This window comes from Uloborus diversus, chromosome 8, assembly GCF_026930045.1.
Source record: "Uloborus diversus isolate 005 chromosome 8, Udiv.v.3.1, whole genome shotgun sequence".
In the NCBI taxonomy this organism is placed as follows: domain Eukaryota; kingdom Metazoa; phylum Arthropoda; class Arachnida; order Araneae; family Uloboridae; genus Uloborus; species Uloborus diversus.
The window spans coordinates 140,795,852-140,809,947 of NC_072738.1; the positions used below are offsets into that span (position 1 = coordinate 140,795,852).

The 14,096-nt window shown below is 35.6% G+C and overlaps 1 protein-coding gene across 1 annotated transcript in view; it reads left to right on the plus strand.

Annotated features, from left to right (window-relative positions):
* The window catches only part of LOC129228037 (probable insulin-like peptide 7), a 34,892-nt gene that overhangs the window by 18,634 nt on the left and 2,162 nt on the right, over positions 1-14,096 (plus strand). Inside the window, exons 2-3 of the mRNA XM_054862666.1 lie at positions 7,281-7,398; positions 10,260-10,390. Of these exons, the coding sequence (XP_054718641.1) occupies positions 7,281-7,398; positions 10,260-10,390 (249 nt within the window). The remainder of the gene's footprint in view (positions 1-7,280; positions 7,399-10,259; positions 10,391-14,096) is intronic.

Here is a 14,096-nt window from a genome sequence, read left to right on the forward strand (position 1 = left end):
GCAAGAATTGCAAGTAAGTATCGAAAATTTTATTCGCTTTTAACTCTAGCAAAGCAACGTAGTCCATACTTATTCGCTCCCTTTGGGTGCCTAATCAGCATGGACGGGCCGTAATTGAACTGAAGCCGATGCACTGTATAAATACGCTCAGTTAATCTTTAAACTGGGAGCTAAAAATATTTTTCACACCAGTGAGAAGTGTGTATTCGTGCAACTTGTAGCAATTCAGGAATCTTTTTGACAATGATACTCGATTTTTCCAGGAAGTGGATAAAAACCATTGAAAACCCGAAACATTACACGGAAATACTCAGTAACCTTTCGGAATGTTTTTACAGTGTATGATATATAATGGCAAATTACAATATTTCTTCCTAATGCTTTCGTTTCATGTTTAATTAACATCATACGTTTGAATTACTAATTTGTCACGTATACAGTAGCCCTTCGTTATATCACGCCTGTCAAGAGACAATAAAAAAATATCCGAAAAGAGGATATCACCGAGAATGTTAAAACTAGATTAAACTAACATTGAATGTGCCTCAACAACAAATACAGTTGGCTCTCTATTTAACGGCTTTCTAGGGACCATAAAAAATCGTCCTTAAGTAGAATGCGTCCTGAAACAAAATGCTTCTAAAACTACAGTGGAGTATCCAAGACCGTGAAAAGTCGTCTTTAAATAGAGAAAGTCGTTAAATAGAGCGTCGTTAGACAGAAAGCCAACTGTATAACTTATTCTTCTTTTTTTGATAAACTTTTCAACAAAAGCAACAAAAGAACATTTTGCTTTTTTTAATAGTATAAAAGTATTTTTTAATAGTATTGTAGTAGATAATAGCAGAATTTTTTAATAGTATAATAGTATAAACAATTTGAAATATTCCTATGTTTTTCGGTGAAATAAGGATTTTAACCATTAATAACTAAAGATGTAGCGAAGTCAGAAGAATGAAATACATCATTATTTTATTTATGCGCGAAAATGAGCAGAAAGGAATTTCCCGAGAAACACAATGCACACTCGCATACTATTTAAGTGATCTCAAATTTAGAGCGAAGGTTGAATTTTTCAGGGGCAGAGGATTCGGTATGTAAATTCGATATATCCGAATGAGTGATATAATGAGGCGCGATATAACGAGCAGTTACTGCACTTAAAAAGATAAATAGTATTAAATTATCATTTTAGGAGCGGAACTTATCTTATTTCTCATTTCAACGTTATTGGGCGGTAAATTTCCAAATAAAACTGCTTAACAGAGACACTTCGATGTATGAAATATTTTTGTAAGTCGCGAAGACAGACTATTTTACCTTTAAGTACTCTCAAAGTTACGGCAATGTGTCCTGTACATAATCCACTCACACAAAAGTGGAGACACTATTTCCAAATTTCTGAGAAGGAAACTTCAGCACCAGAGAGATTAAGTATTTTATCTCGGAGTTGTGCTCATTTCTTGTTAAAAAATGTTTCCTCAATAAGCCTGATTTGCATATGCATGCAAATTCTGCCATTTTGCTGCAGTGCTTGATTCGATTTCAATGAGACTAAATCCTAGTTTATAGAAGTTCATGCAGTCGCTTTAAACCTGCGTCAGTTTTTTCCTCTCACCAGCGATCGAAATCTGTTTGTTGAAAATAAGTTGACTTTTGACATTTTCGAATAGATTTAACTGAAATTTAAAGTCTCTATTCTATTTTGGACGAATGTTATTTGTTTACGTTTTCTCTGCAGGCGACAATTCAGAAACTATCAACTAGTAAAAATCCAGCATTAGTAATGAAGCATTTAAGGTAAACACTTATCGTTTATTTATCATGTGATTTAAAAAATATGTTCAAATCCCATGAAAAAAATGTCTCATTTCCTCGCTCTCTGGACCGGGATGAGAACCGGTATAGTCCAAACGCGAACCAATGATCCTTGTCAATCATTTGAAGAAACGGGTCCATTCCTTAAAATAGGTAGCAAAGGAAGAAAGGACGCGTGCCATATTTTGGAGTTTAGCAACATTTTGGCGATATGAAAAAGAAAAATGTACTTCTAGTATATTTTCTTTATGTGATTATTTAGACCTGAAAGATTTAAGTTGCGGCAATAACTGCGCTTAGTTGGCGAAAAAGAATAAATGACAGGTCTTGCATTCTTTATTACAATCCTACTCCAGCCGATTTTCAATTGAAATTAATTATCGGGGGTAATGTTATCTCTGACCAATGACTGTTGAAAGAAGTAAAACCAAGACCCACCCACTTATGTAGTAAAAGACCTGTCCAATGAAAGAGCTGCCTTGACCACACAAAATTAAAATGTTTTATCTCTTTGGCTATTTTTTAAATTCCAATGTGACGTGTTCAATCTATAGAACCACTGACGCACTTGCAAATTCCGTTTCAACTTTCCTCTCCAAATCACCCCTTCGCGAAAATAGACAATGGGGTCGTTTCCAAAATTTTAAAAGTACTTTTTTCTGAAAGAGCATGCTTAAAAACATTAGATCTGACCATTTTTTAAAAAAATGGTTTAAGTTTAATATTTAAAAAAAAAAAAATACTTAAATCGGCGTGCTTTCAATGTTTATGCTTCTGACATCACAAAAGATGAAATGCCATTCAGTGTGGCCATTCACAGAGCAAAATATTTTATTCGCGTGTATTTTATTCGCGTATTCTTTATTCACGTGTATTGGCAACGATATGGTTGATGGCAAGCGTAGAGCGCAATTTTAATTCGCTTCTTGATTATCATAACGTGGAATCGCGGTAGAAAGATGCGGCAAAGTGCATCATTTCTGACGTCATCAAGATCACGCCTTGTTTCAAAAATCGGACATTTTAAAAAAATAATTAAAAAAAAAACTGTTGGGAAAATGAAAGTATTTTCTGGGTCCATGCTATTTTTTTTTTTTTTTTTTTTTTTGCTTATTCTATCAGTTTCAGTGACAAAAAGTACTACTTTTGACTGAAGGAAACAACCCCATTCTGAAACGGGGCGGAGCAAAAGCTCAACTTTTCGCGGTCGGACTATAATTTCTTTCACATGAATTTCGTTTTGAATTACATTCGCTTCTAAAAGTTATTTAATTACAACAGTTTAACTAATTACAAGTTCTGTATGCACATCTTTCAACATCGTTACAGGTTTGAATAAAATATATGTAGCTCTTGGTATTTTTTTTTTTTTTTATTTTCTGGCATGAAATGTTTAAAATCTTCACGAATAATAATATTGTGGTGCCATTAATACAAATTTGTTCCCCACATAAGGAGATGCATTTCTGTGTAAGTGATTCTGAATTCTCAGCATGCTAATTCATTTTTGATGTACTTAATTTTATTTCAATCTTTAATAAGTATGTTACTGTTGATTAACTTCCTGATTTTTTTTTATGTCGAGACGGCGACTCTACTGTGTTGGAAAATTTTCAACCCTCTTCTGTATAGCTATTTATTTATATTGCTTCATTGTGACTTTTGGAAGGGGAACAAGAAACATTTAAAATAAAAAAAAGCAAATGACACACACTGTAAAAAAATCCGAAACGTTACTATTTCCAAGTAACGTTTCGGGATTTCAATGATTTTTATCCACTTCCTACGAAAATTAAGCATCTTTGTCAAAAAGTTTTCTGAATTGCTATAAGTTGCACGAATGCAAACTTCTCACTGTTGCAAAAAATATTTTTAGTTCCCAGTTTAAAGATTGACTGAGAGTATTTATTAAGTATATCTTTAGCTCGAGTTCAACCATCTAGACTAATTAAACTCCCAAAGGGAGGGAATAAGTCTCTATACTCGCGTAGCTTTACAAGAATTGCAGAAAAGTGATATTCTCGACACTTACTTGCAGTTCTGTCTTAGCTGTAGCAATACTGCTTTCTATGTTAATCAGGATAAGGCCACAATATAAAGGGAGCTGACTCATCCGACATTCTGGTTCCAAAACTGCTGGGGCACAAAATTAGATTTGCCTGATTTGCCTGATTGATGTTTGATTATTTTATTCTGTAAATGAAAAATATTTGTTTAATACAAGTTAGAAAACAAATTAGGTGTGGAAATGACGCTCATTACAATAAACATTTTCCAAAACATTTTTGTTGAATTTGTGAAACAAGATCTTTCTAGATTGACCTTAAGTGACATTTTACTCAACTGAACATCAATTGTTTTACGACATTGCAACCAGCGAATATTATAACGTATTTATAAATGCTAGCTAGAAACAGGGGAGGATTCAAAGCCATCTTGGAACCAAAATGTCGGGTAAGTCGGCCTGTCCTTTTATAAGGGTTTTAAATCAGGAATGAGCCAAGTTGTTAAGTTAAGCTTATCTGAGTTTACTCTGAGTTCCAGAGACACGACTAACTTTAAACGGGATGATTTCTGTGCTCTTTAGGAGGCTTCCAGGATAATTTTAGGAAGGTTACTGAATTTCAGAGGAAAACTTCCCTGTTTTTTACTTCCTTTTACAAAAAAGGTATTGTATTCGCGAAAAATTTTTCACTCAAAAATCGATCTTAATTTCCATTTTGCTCACCCCCGAATGAATGTTTTGTTTTTTTTTTTTTTTCGACACGACCACACGTGGATAAGTGCCTAAGAACGTATAGACACGCGAAATATCCATTTTGACGATTCCCGAGTTAGTTACAACGAGTTTAAACGTGACGTCTGTATGTACGTATGTATGTATGTGCGTATATACGTATGTATGTCGCATAACTCAAGAACGGTATGTCCTAGAGAGTTGAAATTTGGTACGTAGACTCCTAGTGGGGTCTAGTTGTGCACCTCCTCTTTTGGTTGCATTCGAGTGTTTCTGAAGGAGTCTTTTGCCCCTTTTTTGGGGGAAATCATTGTTAATTTCGATGTAAACAAAAGTGGTATTATAATTTGGCGGGCACTTGACGATATATCGCCAGTCTTTTGGTCGCCAACATGGCGACAAATTTGGCGATTTAAAAAAAAAAAAATCTGTTTTGATTTGGCCACTGTTGGTGATATTTAGAGAGTAAACTATTGAATCACATTAAAATTGCCAGTAATGGGGAAATGATATTAAATTGGAGTAAAAGGAAGTCATGTGATGCACACATCAGCTCGTTTCAACTCGTATCTGAGATGCCCATTTCATTCAAAGTCGATATGTAAATTTGAACAGGATTAATATTTTTTTTCAGTACAAATTCAAAGTTCACCGTTAGAACAGGAAATAGCAAACTATCCCTTCACGGCTTTTACAAGGTCTATCTCAGAGGTCAAACCAAGTGATTTACTTTAATTATTATTATTTTAATTAAATGTAACCCAATAGGAAAAGTGCCTTACATGAGACTACATAATCTATGGTTGCCGTTTCCGAAAATTTAGAGCTAACAACACATTCTAAAACCTGAAGAATTATTTTAAAAAAAATAACTAAATAAATAAAAATTGTTATTTGAATAATTTTTTTATGCAACTTAACTTTTTTATAAGGGGGGGGGGGACATTGTTCTTGATTTTGAGAATTTCAGAGTGTCTTCATGAACTTTTATTTGAGTCTACTCTCTCCCCTGGCCATGAATCCCCTAAAATGAAATCCTGTATCCGCCCCTGAATCTATACACATAATAAACACGCTCAGTTCATTTTTGAACTGGGAGCTAATGATAGATTTCACATCAAAGATATATTTCACAGTCATCTCATCACGCGCGAGAATTCTGCACTCCTGCAATTTTTTAGCTATTCAGGAAACGTTGATTTTCTCAGGAAGTGAATAGAAACCATTGAAATCCCGAAACGTTACACAGAAATAATCAGTAACGTTTCGGAGTTTTCTTTACAGTGTACGTTTATCCAGATTGCCTCTGGTCCCAGTTAATCCAGATAAATGAGGTTGTACTGTACTAATCAATATCTACTTGTGTAAATCTTTTCTTCTTTACTAATAATAAAGCAGAAAGTCTCTCTGTCCGGAGGATGTCCGGATGTCTGGATGTCTGTAGGATGTCTGTAGGATGTCCGTAGGATGTCAGTGACGCGCATAGCGCTTAAACCGTTCGGCCGATTTTCATGAAATTTGGCACAAAGTAGCATGGGGGTGTGCACCTCGAAGTGATTTTTCGAAAATTCGATGTGGTTCTTTTTTTATTCCAATTTTAAGAAAAAAAGTATCATAAATTACGAAATTATCGTAACGTGGAACCGTAACATGGGCACAAGCCAATTGGCGAGATACGAAATTATCATAACGTGGAACCGTAATGTCGGTACAAGCCAACTGGCGAGAAAATTCACTATACATTATTTGTAAATATACAGGCGAACCAAAAGACCTTTTGATTTTTCTATTGCGGGCGAAGCCGTGCGGGTATCACTAGTTACTAATAATAAAGCTGAAAGTCTGTTTGTCTGGATGTCTGTGACGCGCATAGCACCTAGACCGTTCGGCCGATTTACATGAAATTTGGTACTAAGTTAGCTTGTAGCATGGGGGTGTGCACCTCAAAGCGATTTTTCGAAAATTCGATTTTGTTCTTTTTCTATTCCAGTTTTAAGAACATTTTACCGAGCAAATAATCGCAACGTAGAATAGTAAATTACAAAATTATCATAACCGTACCATGGGCGAGCCATTTAACATAGCACATTGGCGAGAAATCCATCATCCATTATTTGTAACTAGTGGCACCCGCACGGCTTCGCCCGTAATAGAAAAATTAAAGGTCTTTTGGTTCGCTTGTATATTTACAAATAATGTATGGTGAATTTTCTCGCCAATTGGCTTGTACCGACGTTACAGTTCCACGTTATGATAATTTCGTATCTCACCCATTGGCTTGCGCCCATGGTACGATTGCACGTTATGATAATTTCGTAATTTATGATAGTTTTTTTTCTTAAAATTTGAATTAAAAAAAAACCACATCGAATTTTCGAAAAATCGCTTCGAGATGCACACCCCCATGCTACATACTAACTGTGTGCCAAATTTCATGAAAATTTTAGGCGCTATGCGCGTCACAGACATCCTCCGGACATCCTACAGACATCCTACAGACATCCTCCGGACAGAGAGACTTTCTGCTTTATTATTAGTAAAGAATATACAGGCGAACCAAATGACCTTTTAATTTTCTACTACGGGCAAAACCGTGCGAGTACCACTAGTTATAAATAAACAAGTTGTTACTTTTGTAAATTCTACTTGAAAAACTTACCTTCCTTTTCTTAAAAAAATACTGTGATATCGTTACAGTAAAATGTGTTTCTTTTCCCCGTTTTAGATAGCATGGGCCCATCTTTGATTTCCCTCCGTAGCGGCGCGGTCTTATGCGTGGTTTGGCTGACCATCGCGGCAGAAATAGACGTCGATCCTGGCTGGGAAAACATCTTTAGGTCCAGGTAAGAATTTCTCCCCTCAACGCATCTCTTTCGTGGCCGTGACGCAGAGCTTCTTAGTATAAAAAGTCTCATCATAACGAAACCAGTATTGTTTAAATAAGTACAGTAGACCTCCCTTAAGGGACACCTCCGAATAAGGGACACCTCTATTTAAGGGACATTTTTTTCTGGTCCCAGTCCCTTTGAATAGGGACTTCCATGTATTTACCTCTAATTAAGGGTCACTCTGTTTAAGGAACAGTCTCAGAAAAAAAAAAAAAAAAAACTACAAAAAATTATGTACAAGTGCATAAGAAAGTGAATTTGTAGAAATTCAAGTTTCACTTTTCCTTTAAAAATTAATTGAGGAGAGCTTAACATTAACATATGTTAAAAAGATACGAGTATGTATTGTAAAAGTCTTGCGGGGAAAATTACATGTACGATTAGCCCATCCAGATATTTATTCAAGTAGGCTCAGGACCAAAGGAGAGGGCACAAAAACTGACTAGATTTTTAGATAAAAATTGAGATGTGAACACTAATTAATTCAAAATGTCTTGCATTGTAAATTACATGACATAAAGTAAATTCATGCAAAGAATTACTTCAAAATAATTGCTTTATGCTGCAAAACTTTGGACTTACCAAATTTTTGACTCAATTATAATTAATTAAATAGTAAAAACTTAAAAAATTCAATAAGTATTTATTTAGTTGTGTATGAAAAATGTGTAGTATTTAATCATAAATATTAATAGTTTAAGTTCATGAAAAAAAAAAAAAAATGTTTCGAGGTAACACACTATGCATAAACTAAAATACCTCCGAAGAAGGGACACCGCTATTTAAGGGACAAAATGTCTGGTCCCATTGGTGTCCCTTACTGAGAGGTTCTACTGCATTAACTTCTGAATACACGAAATACCTACAGGTTGAATTAAATGCACTTTTCTGATTTATTTAGCCCAAATTTCTGCATCCCATCATCATTTTTGGTACTGCCAAGAATTAATTTTTCATCTTAATATTCTAAAAAGTTTAAACTGTCATTCTTCTACACCATTTAAAAAATTTAATTCTTTCTAAAGGTAAAAAACCATGGAAAATGAAGGAATAAATTATTTCAACGTATTGCGCAATTCGAACGTAATTCACGATGGTTTCGCTTGCTCTTCATCCAGTATTGATCAATCAATTATTGCTTATTGTTTACTTTGGTCAGAAATGTCTTTCCGCTACCATTTCAAAACCAATCCTTTAAATAAGCAACATAAGCATGTTTGTATGTACAGTACTGGTAAAAAAAATTGCATCATCCTCGCATTTTCACAACAATGGGATTATGTGAGAAGTTTTGGTCGACCGATTAACGATGAATGTATGTGAAATTCTGCAAAACTTAGGAAATAAACATTTATCAGCAGGAATCCAATAATACGTAGATCGGAGCTGTTTCCGGGCCAAAGCAAACTGCTGACCCCATGCTCATTTTTCCATTTCTGAACCTGCGTGTGAGTTTAGAGAAAAAGAATTACTTTACCCTATGTCAATTTAAGTCTAAGGGAAGGATAAAAGTTTTTAAATTGTTACTTACCAGTTTTGCCCTATGGCACGTAGCAGAATCATCCTGGAAAATGACGTTTGGAACTGAAGTAAAGTGATCCCGGATAGTAGGAAGCAATTTCTCCTCCAAAATGCCAATATACACCTGCGCGTTTACTGTTCCTTGCTCAAAGTGAAGCCCACCAACTCCTTGATCAGAAATACATCCCCAAATCATCTGGGATACGGGATGCTTGACTGTGTGTTGAATGCAGTCAGGATGATATTCCTCTCCTTTGCGGCGCGGGTGATGCAATTTTTTTTACCACCACTGTATGCTTTCCGAGAACGGTAGGGGAGAACGTTGCAAACATTTTGAATTTTCGAAGGAGCTCATTAAACCTAGTGTCATCGTTATTGGACAGTAGTTGAAGGATCTTTTTATATACAAAACATTAATATTTTTTCGAACATTTGGTGGTGAAAACATAGCAGCACATTTAAGCTTGGAACTCAGCGAGCTTATCTTTCCAAATCAGACTTTGATCTTATCGCCCAATGATAATACAAGTAGAACTTAACTTCTGGAGGTAGGGAGGTTGGGCACAACCGTTTTTATAGGAATATGAAATTACCACACCAAAAACAATTATAATCTGTGCGTAAAATCAAGGGTTTTGGATAATTTTGGCTCCCAAAAACCACCTTTGCTGTGTCACTTCGAAAGCCTAGCTGTCTTCTGTCTATCTATCTAATTACTGAATTTAACTTCTCCTTTTCTTTGGTTGAAATATTTCCTAAAGCGAGCTCTAAAATATTGTCACAGTTTACTCTCAGATACATAGTGTTTTATCTGATCTAACTACACCATTGGAATAAAGTATTGTATAATTCCCCTCACGAGTTTATTGCCCTCTTGAGTAGCCAAATCACTCAATTACGGCCGTTTCCATGAACACTTTCGACCCCAGAAAAAACCTGCTTTTCACCGCATTCCGGTTATTTGCGGGATATATGTGGAATTTTCCTCCTTCTGCTTCCTTCTGGAGTGAAAGCGGAGTTTTTACCCAGAATGCAGTAAGCGAAACCAGTTCGTCTACTTGCCGCTAAGGATGCTGGGTCAAAACCGCTTTCTCTGGTACAATGGAAAACCTCTTTTTACATGGAAACGGGGAATTTTTCAATCGGTTTCTTGCGGAGCCGGAGCGGAGATTTACTGTTCGAAAAGTGTGTTGTGAACATGGCTATTGAGGGCGTTTGCACCCAGGTTAGGAACTACTGTTTTAGTGCATTCTTTCATTCGAAAGGAATTCTAAATCAGTGCTCTTTCGTTCCAGAAATGCTGATGATTGGCGGTCTGTTTGGTTCACAGAGCGGCATCGTCGGTGCTATAACGACCTGGTGCGGCACATGGACTGGGCCTGTGACAAAGACATCTACGCAGTTCGGAAAAAGAAGAGAGAATTAGGTGAGTCTGTCATGTGAACCAGGAAATAATGTCGTTTTTCTTTTTTCAAACAAAAAAAATCTTCAACATGTTTTATTTAAAACTAGTGGCCCGTCCCAACCTTATTCAAGCTAAAAAAGAAACTATCTATCTGAAAAAAATATGCGATATAAAACTTTTAATTTAAAGTTTGATAGTAAGCAGTATTTTTTGTTTGGTTTTCTGAGATTTGAAACAAATTGATTTACCTTATTTCCTGATCAAGAGAGAACAACATATATTTTTCACTTAACAATACAATCTTTCCGTTTGCACCGTTGTGTTACGCATCGTAATATTTTACGTTTGAACTTTAGATTTGATGATGGCGATGTCATAAGAAAGGTTCATTTGAAATTACAATCACTTAAATTGGAAACGGAAATATGCTGAGTTCTCTAAATCATATTATTCTGTAGCGATTTTAATTAGGGTAAAATTCCATTGCCTAGCATAGATAAATTAAAGTTGAGCAATAAAATTGTTGGGATATCGCCTTTAATTTTAAAAGCATGAAGATAAGTCCGGAGGATTTAAGGGAATTAAGGAATTCATGTGAATGATGCACAGCTTTGTTGTCAAAAACTATTCCCCTCTAGAATTTCCAAACTCATATATTTTGATAGTATATCTTTTTGAACCTATTTTTCCTTTACTTACTTGTAATAAAAGGTTCTAGTAATGCTTACCACCATCTCCTAAACAAACTCTTATAGTTGTTCTTAAGATACAGAGATTGTAAACTGTTCCTAAATGGAGACGAATTTAATCAGGATTGAAGTATATCTGCACGCGTTCCTCTATGGCACCATAGAAAGAGTTTGATGAAAGTCACCGTCAATTACGAAGGTGGCACCTCTCATAATTTTCTCTGAACCTTTTTAACCCTTTTACAGTTCTATCTACACCATCTATAGCCAAACGGTGGCTCATCAAAAATTCGTCCTACATTATGAGACACCCTCTTGAAGAAGTTCTCCCAATTGCCAGTTTTTTCTTGTGGAACATAAGGAGTCTTTCCGGAGGAGATATTCAAAGTAAAATATGGAATAGTCAGCTTTTGAACCACTAAGTGAAGTTCATGCAGTTAAATAAAAAAACAATCGCAAAAACCAACCTGCCTATTGAGTGATTTTTGACCCTCATTAAATTTATTAAGTTTTCCAGTTCCATCGAGTATTCATCCCTAAAAACATTAATTTGCGTCCCTGGCTTCCATGGACTAATCTTGCATTGTTTTCGTTCTCTGTGGTGGTGGCAAACTAAAGTCCCCTACTAAGTTTCCGCTTCATTGACAAATTTTGCTAAAGTCTTTGCTAAAATCTTTTACTAACATAATTTTCGTGCTCTTTCAGACGGTGCTTGAGAGCACGTTTAGTCTGTCCAACGTAGTCAAGTCCACACTTGCAAGAGATGCTATAAATACCCCTAAGGTGCTATGGCAATCATAGGGTGCTTCAAGTTTGTAAACTTTATCTTATTTACAGGAGAACAAGCGATATCGAAACAAAACTTCTTCAAAATCTTTGCAACTTGATGACTAACTTTTGGATAATAAGGCAAGACGATAGTATAGGAAGCATTGGAATCAGAAACCTTGTCAGAATGAGAGGGCTTAATAAGCTTATTATAAATTGAATCAATAATGCTAGGAGAATAACCACGATCGAAAGCCACTGAATTTACATAATAAAGTTCAGCATTTAAAGAATTGGAGGAAGAACAGATGTTCAAAGCACGAAATACAAAAGCCTTGAATGAGGCCAACTTTTGGTTTTTGGAGGATGAGGAGAGCATTTGTGAGGAGGTAGTGTAACAGCAAAAGGCTTACGAAACACCGAAGTCATAAATTCATCATTACTTTTAGTAATAAAGACGTCGAAAAAAGAAAGAGAACTATCAGTTTTCATTTCGTTGTCTCTCACTCGTTTGTCTCCTGGCTTTTTATTGGCTGTCTCTCCCACTTGCTCTGACATGCCGTTTGCTTATTGGTTGCTTGTTTCTTGTGTCCTGAATTCCTTTTGGTTGGCCCTCTTTGGTATAAATACCGGTGTCCACGTGGTTGCTGTCAGTTCTCTCTTGACTTTCAGTTGTGTTGGTGAGCTTTTTGCACTGATGAAGAGGCTCCATTGTTGCCTTGAAATAGCTATATGCTGTATTTTCTTCACAATTTGTGCTTGATTTACGTTGATTTTTCACTTTAATCATATTGTAGCACAAAGCTTATCTGATAATTTTTCATTTAGTAGGATGAATGTTTTATATTCTACTAAGAAGTGATACAGGATGAGTTTTAGCCTCGTTTACTTTTTTTCACATGCCTCTTTTTTTCCGCATGAATTAGATTTTGAAGCATAAACATTCGGTGCCTCTTAATGATTTGCAATGTCTAAAGTAAATATAATACTATACACTTCCTCCTCCTCAGCCTCAAATACATGTAACAATTTTTTATTCTCTCACGTTTTCCCATCCCTCAGCATTTAGCTCGAAGTGAACTTCCAGCTATTTTGTTAGTGCGCAAGCAGTACAATCTGTGCCTGTCTATACGTATATAAGAACAAAACAGTACGAAATAGAACCTGATAGCGAAGACAAACTATTGGTTTAAAGAAATAGTACGAGGACATATATGCATAAAGTATAGCCTATGTCCCTCAGTAAAAATGCACCTTTCATGTAGCGAAAGAATTTTTCAAATAGTTGCTGCGGTACCGGAGACTACCTCGATTATATAAACATACAAAAATCCGCTCTCTCTCTTTATAATATTAGTATAAATTAGCCATTAAATTCCTCTTGTTATTAACACGATTTTGACGTCTACTGTGCAAATTTTCGAATCAACACTGTAAACAAGAATCCAAAGCGTTCCTGGAAAATAATGGGCAGTTAATGTGCCCAATATCTGCCAGCAACATGCCTGGCAAAAAACAGGAAAGCTTCCAGCTCAAAGTTAGTAAGCTTCCTGAAATTAACTACAGTATTCAGAGACTGCATTCCGCTTTTGATTGGAGAGCTCAGTCAATCCGGAGGAACTGTCACTAGGCTGAGGGGGGGGGGACATACAATAAAGAGATCTGAAATATTTTTATACTGGTAGCTAAAAATGTTTTTCACCACAGTGCAAAATCGGCACCCCTACGATTCAGAATACATTTTTGAAAAAAAAAAAAAAATGTTTTTCACAGGAAACTGGTACAAGCTCTTGAAATCCAAGAACGTTACCCGGAAGTAATTAGTGACGTTTCGGATTTTTTTTACAGTGAAGATTGGTAAAAATCAATTGGATTTGGAATAAAATATCTGAACAAGGCATTTTGAATATCAGTCAGATTTTCTTTTTTTTTTTTTTTAAATCGCATAGCCGATCTGAATAAATAGAAATCATATAGTGCAATGTCGGGTGACGCAACCTCATGCAATTCAAGAACCTTTTTTTTCCAGCAATCGTCTCACACAAAGTGGTCTTGCATAAATGTGTTCTAGAATTACGTCTTTTCTATTGACAACCGCTGGAATGTACTCTAGTAACATTTTACACTTGAATTGAGTTTAGACTTATGACCAATGGCTGTCAACAAAGCAGAAAACCACACAAATGCAGTTCTAACAAATTTAGAAAATTGGATCAAGCTTAATTTATTGCAGAAAAAAAACTCTTTTGAGTGACGTAGAATATTAAGGG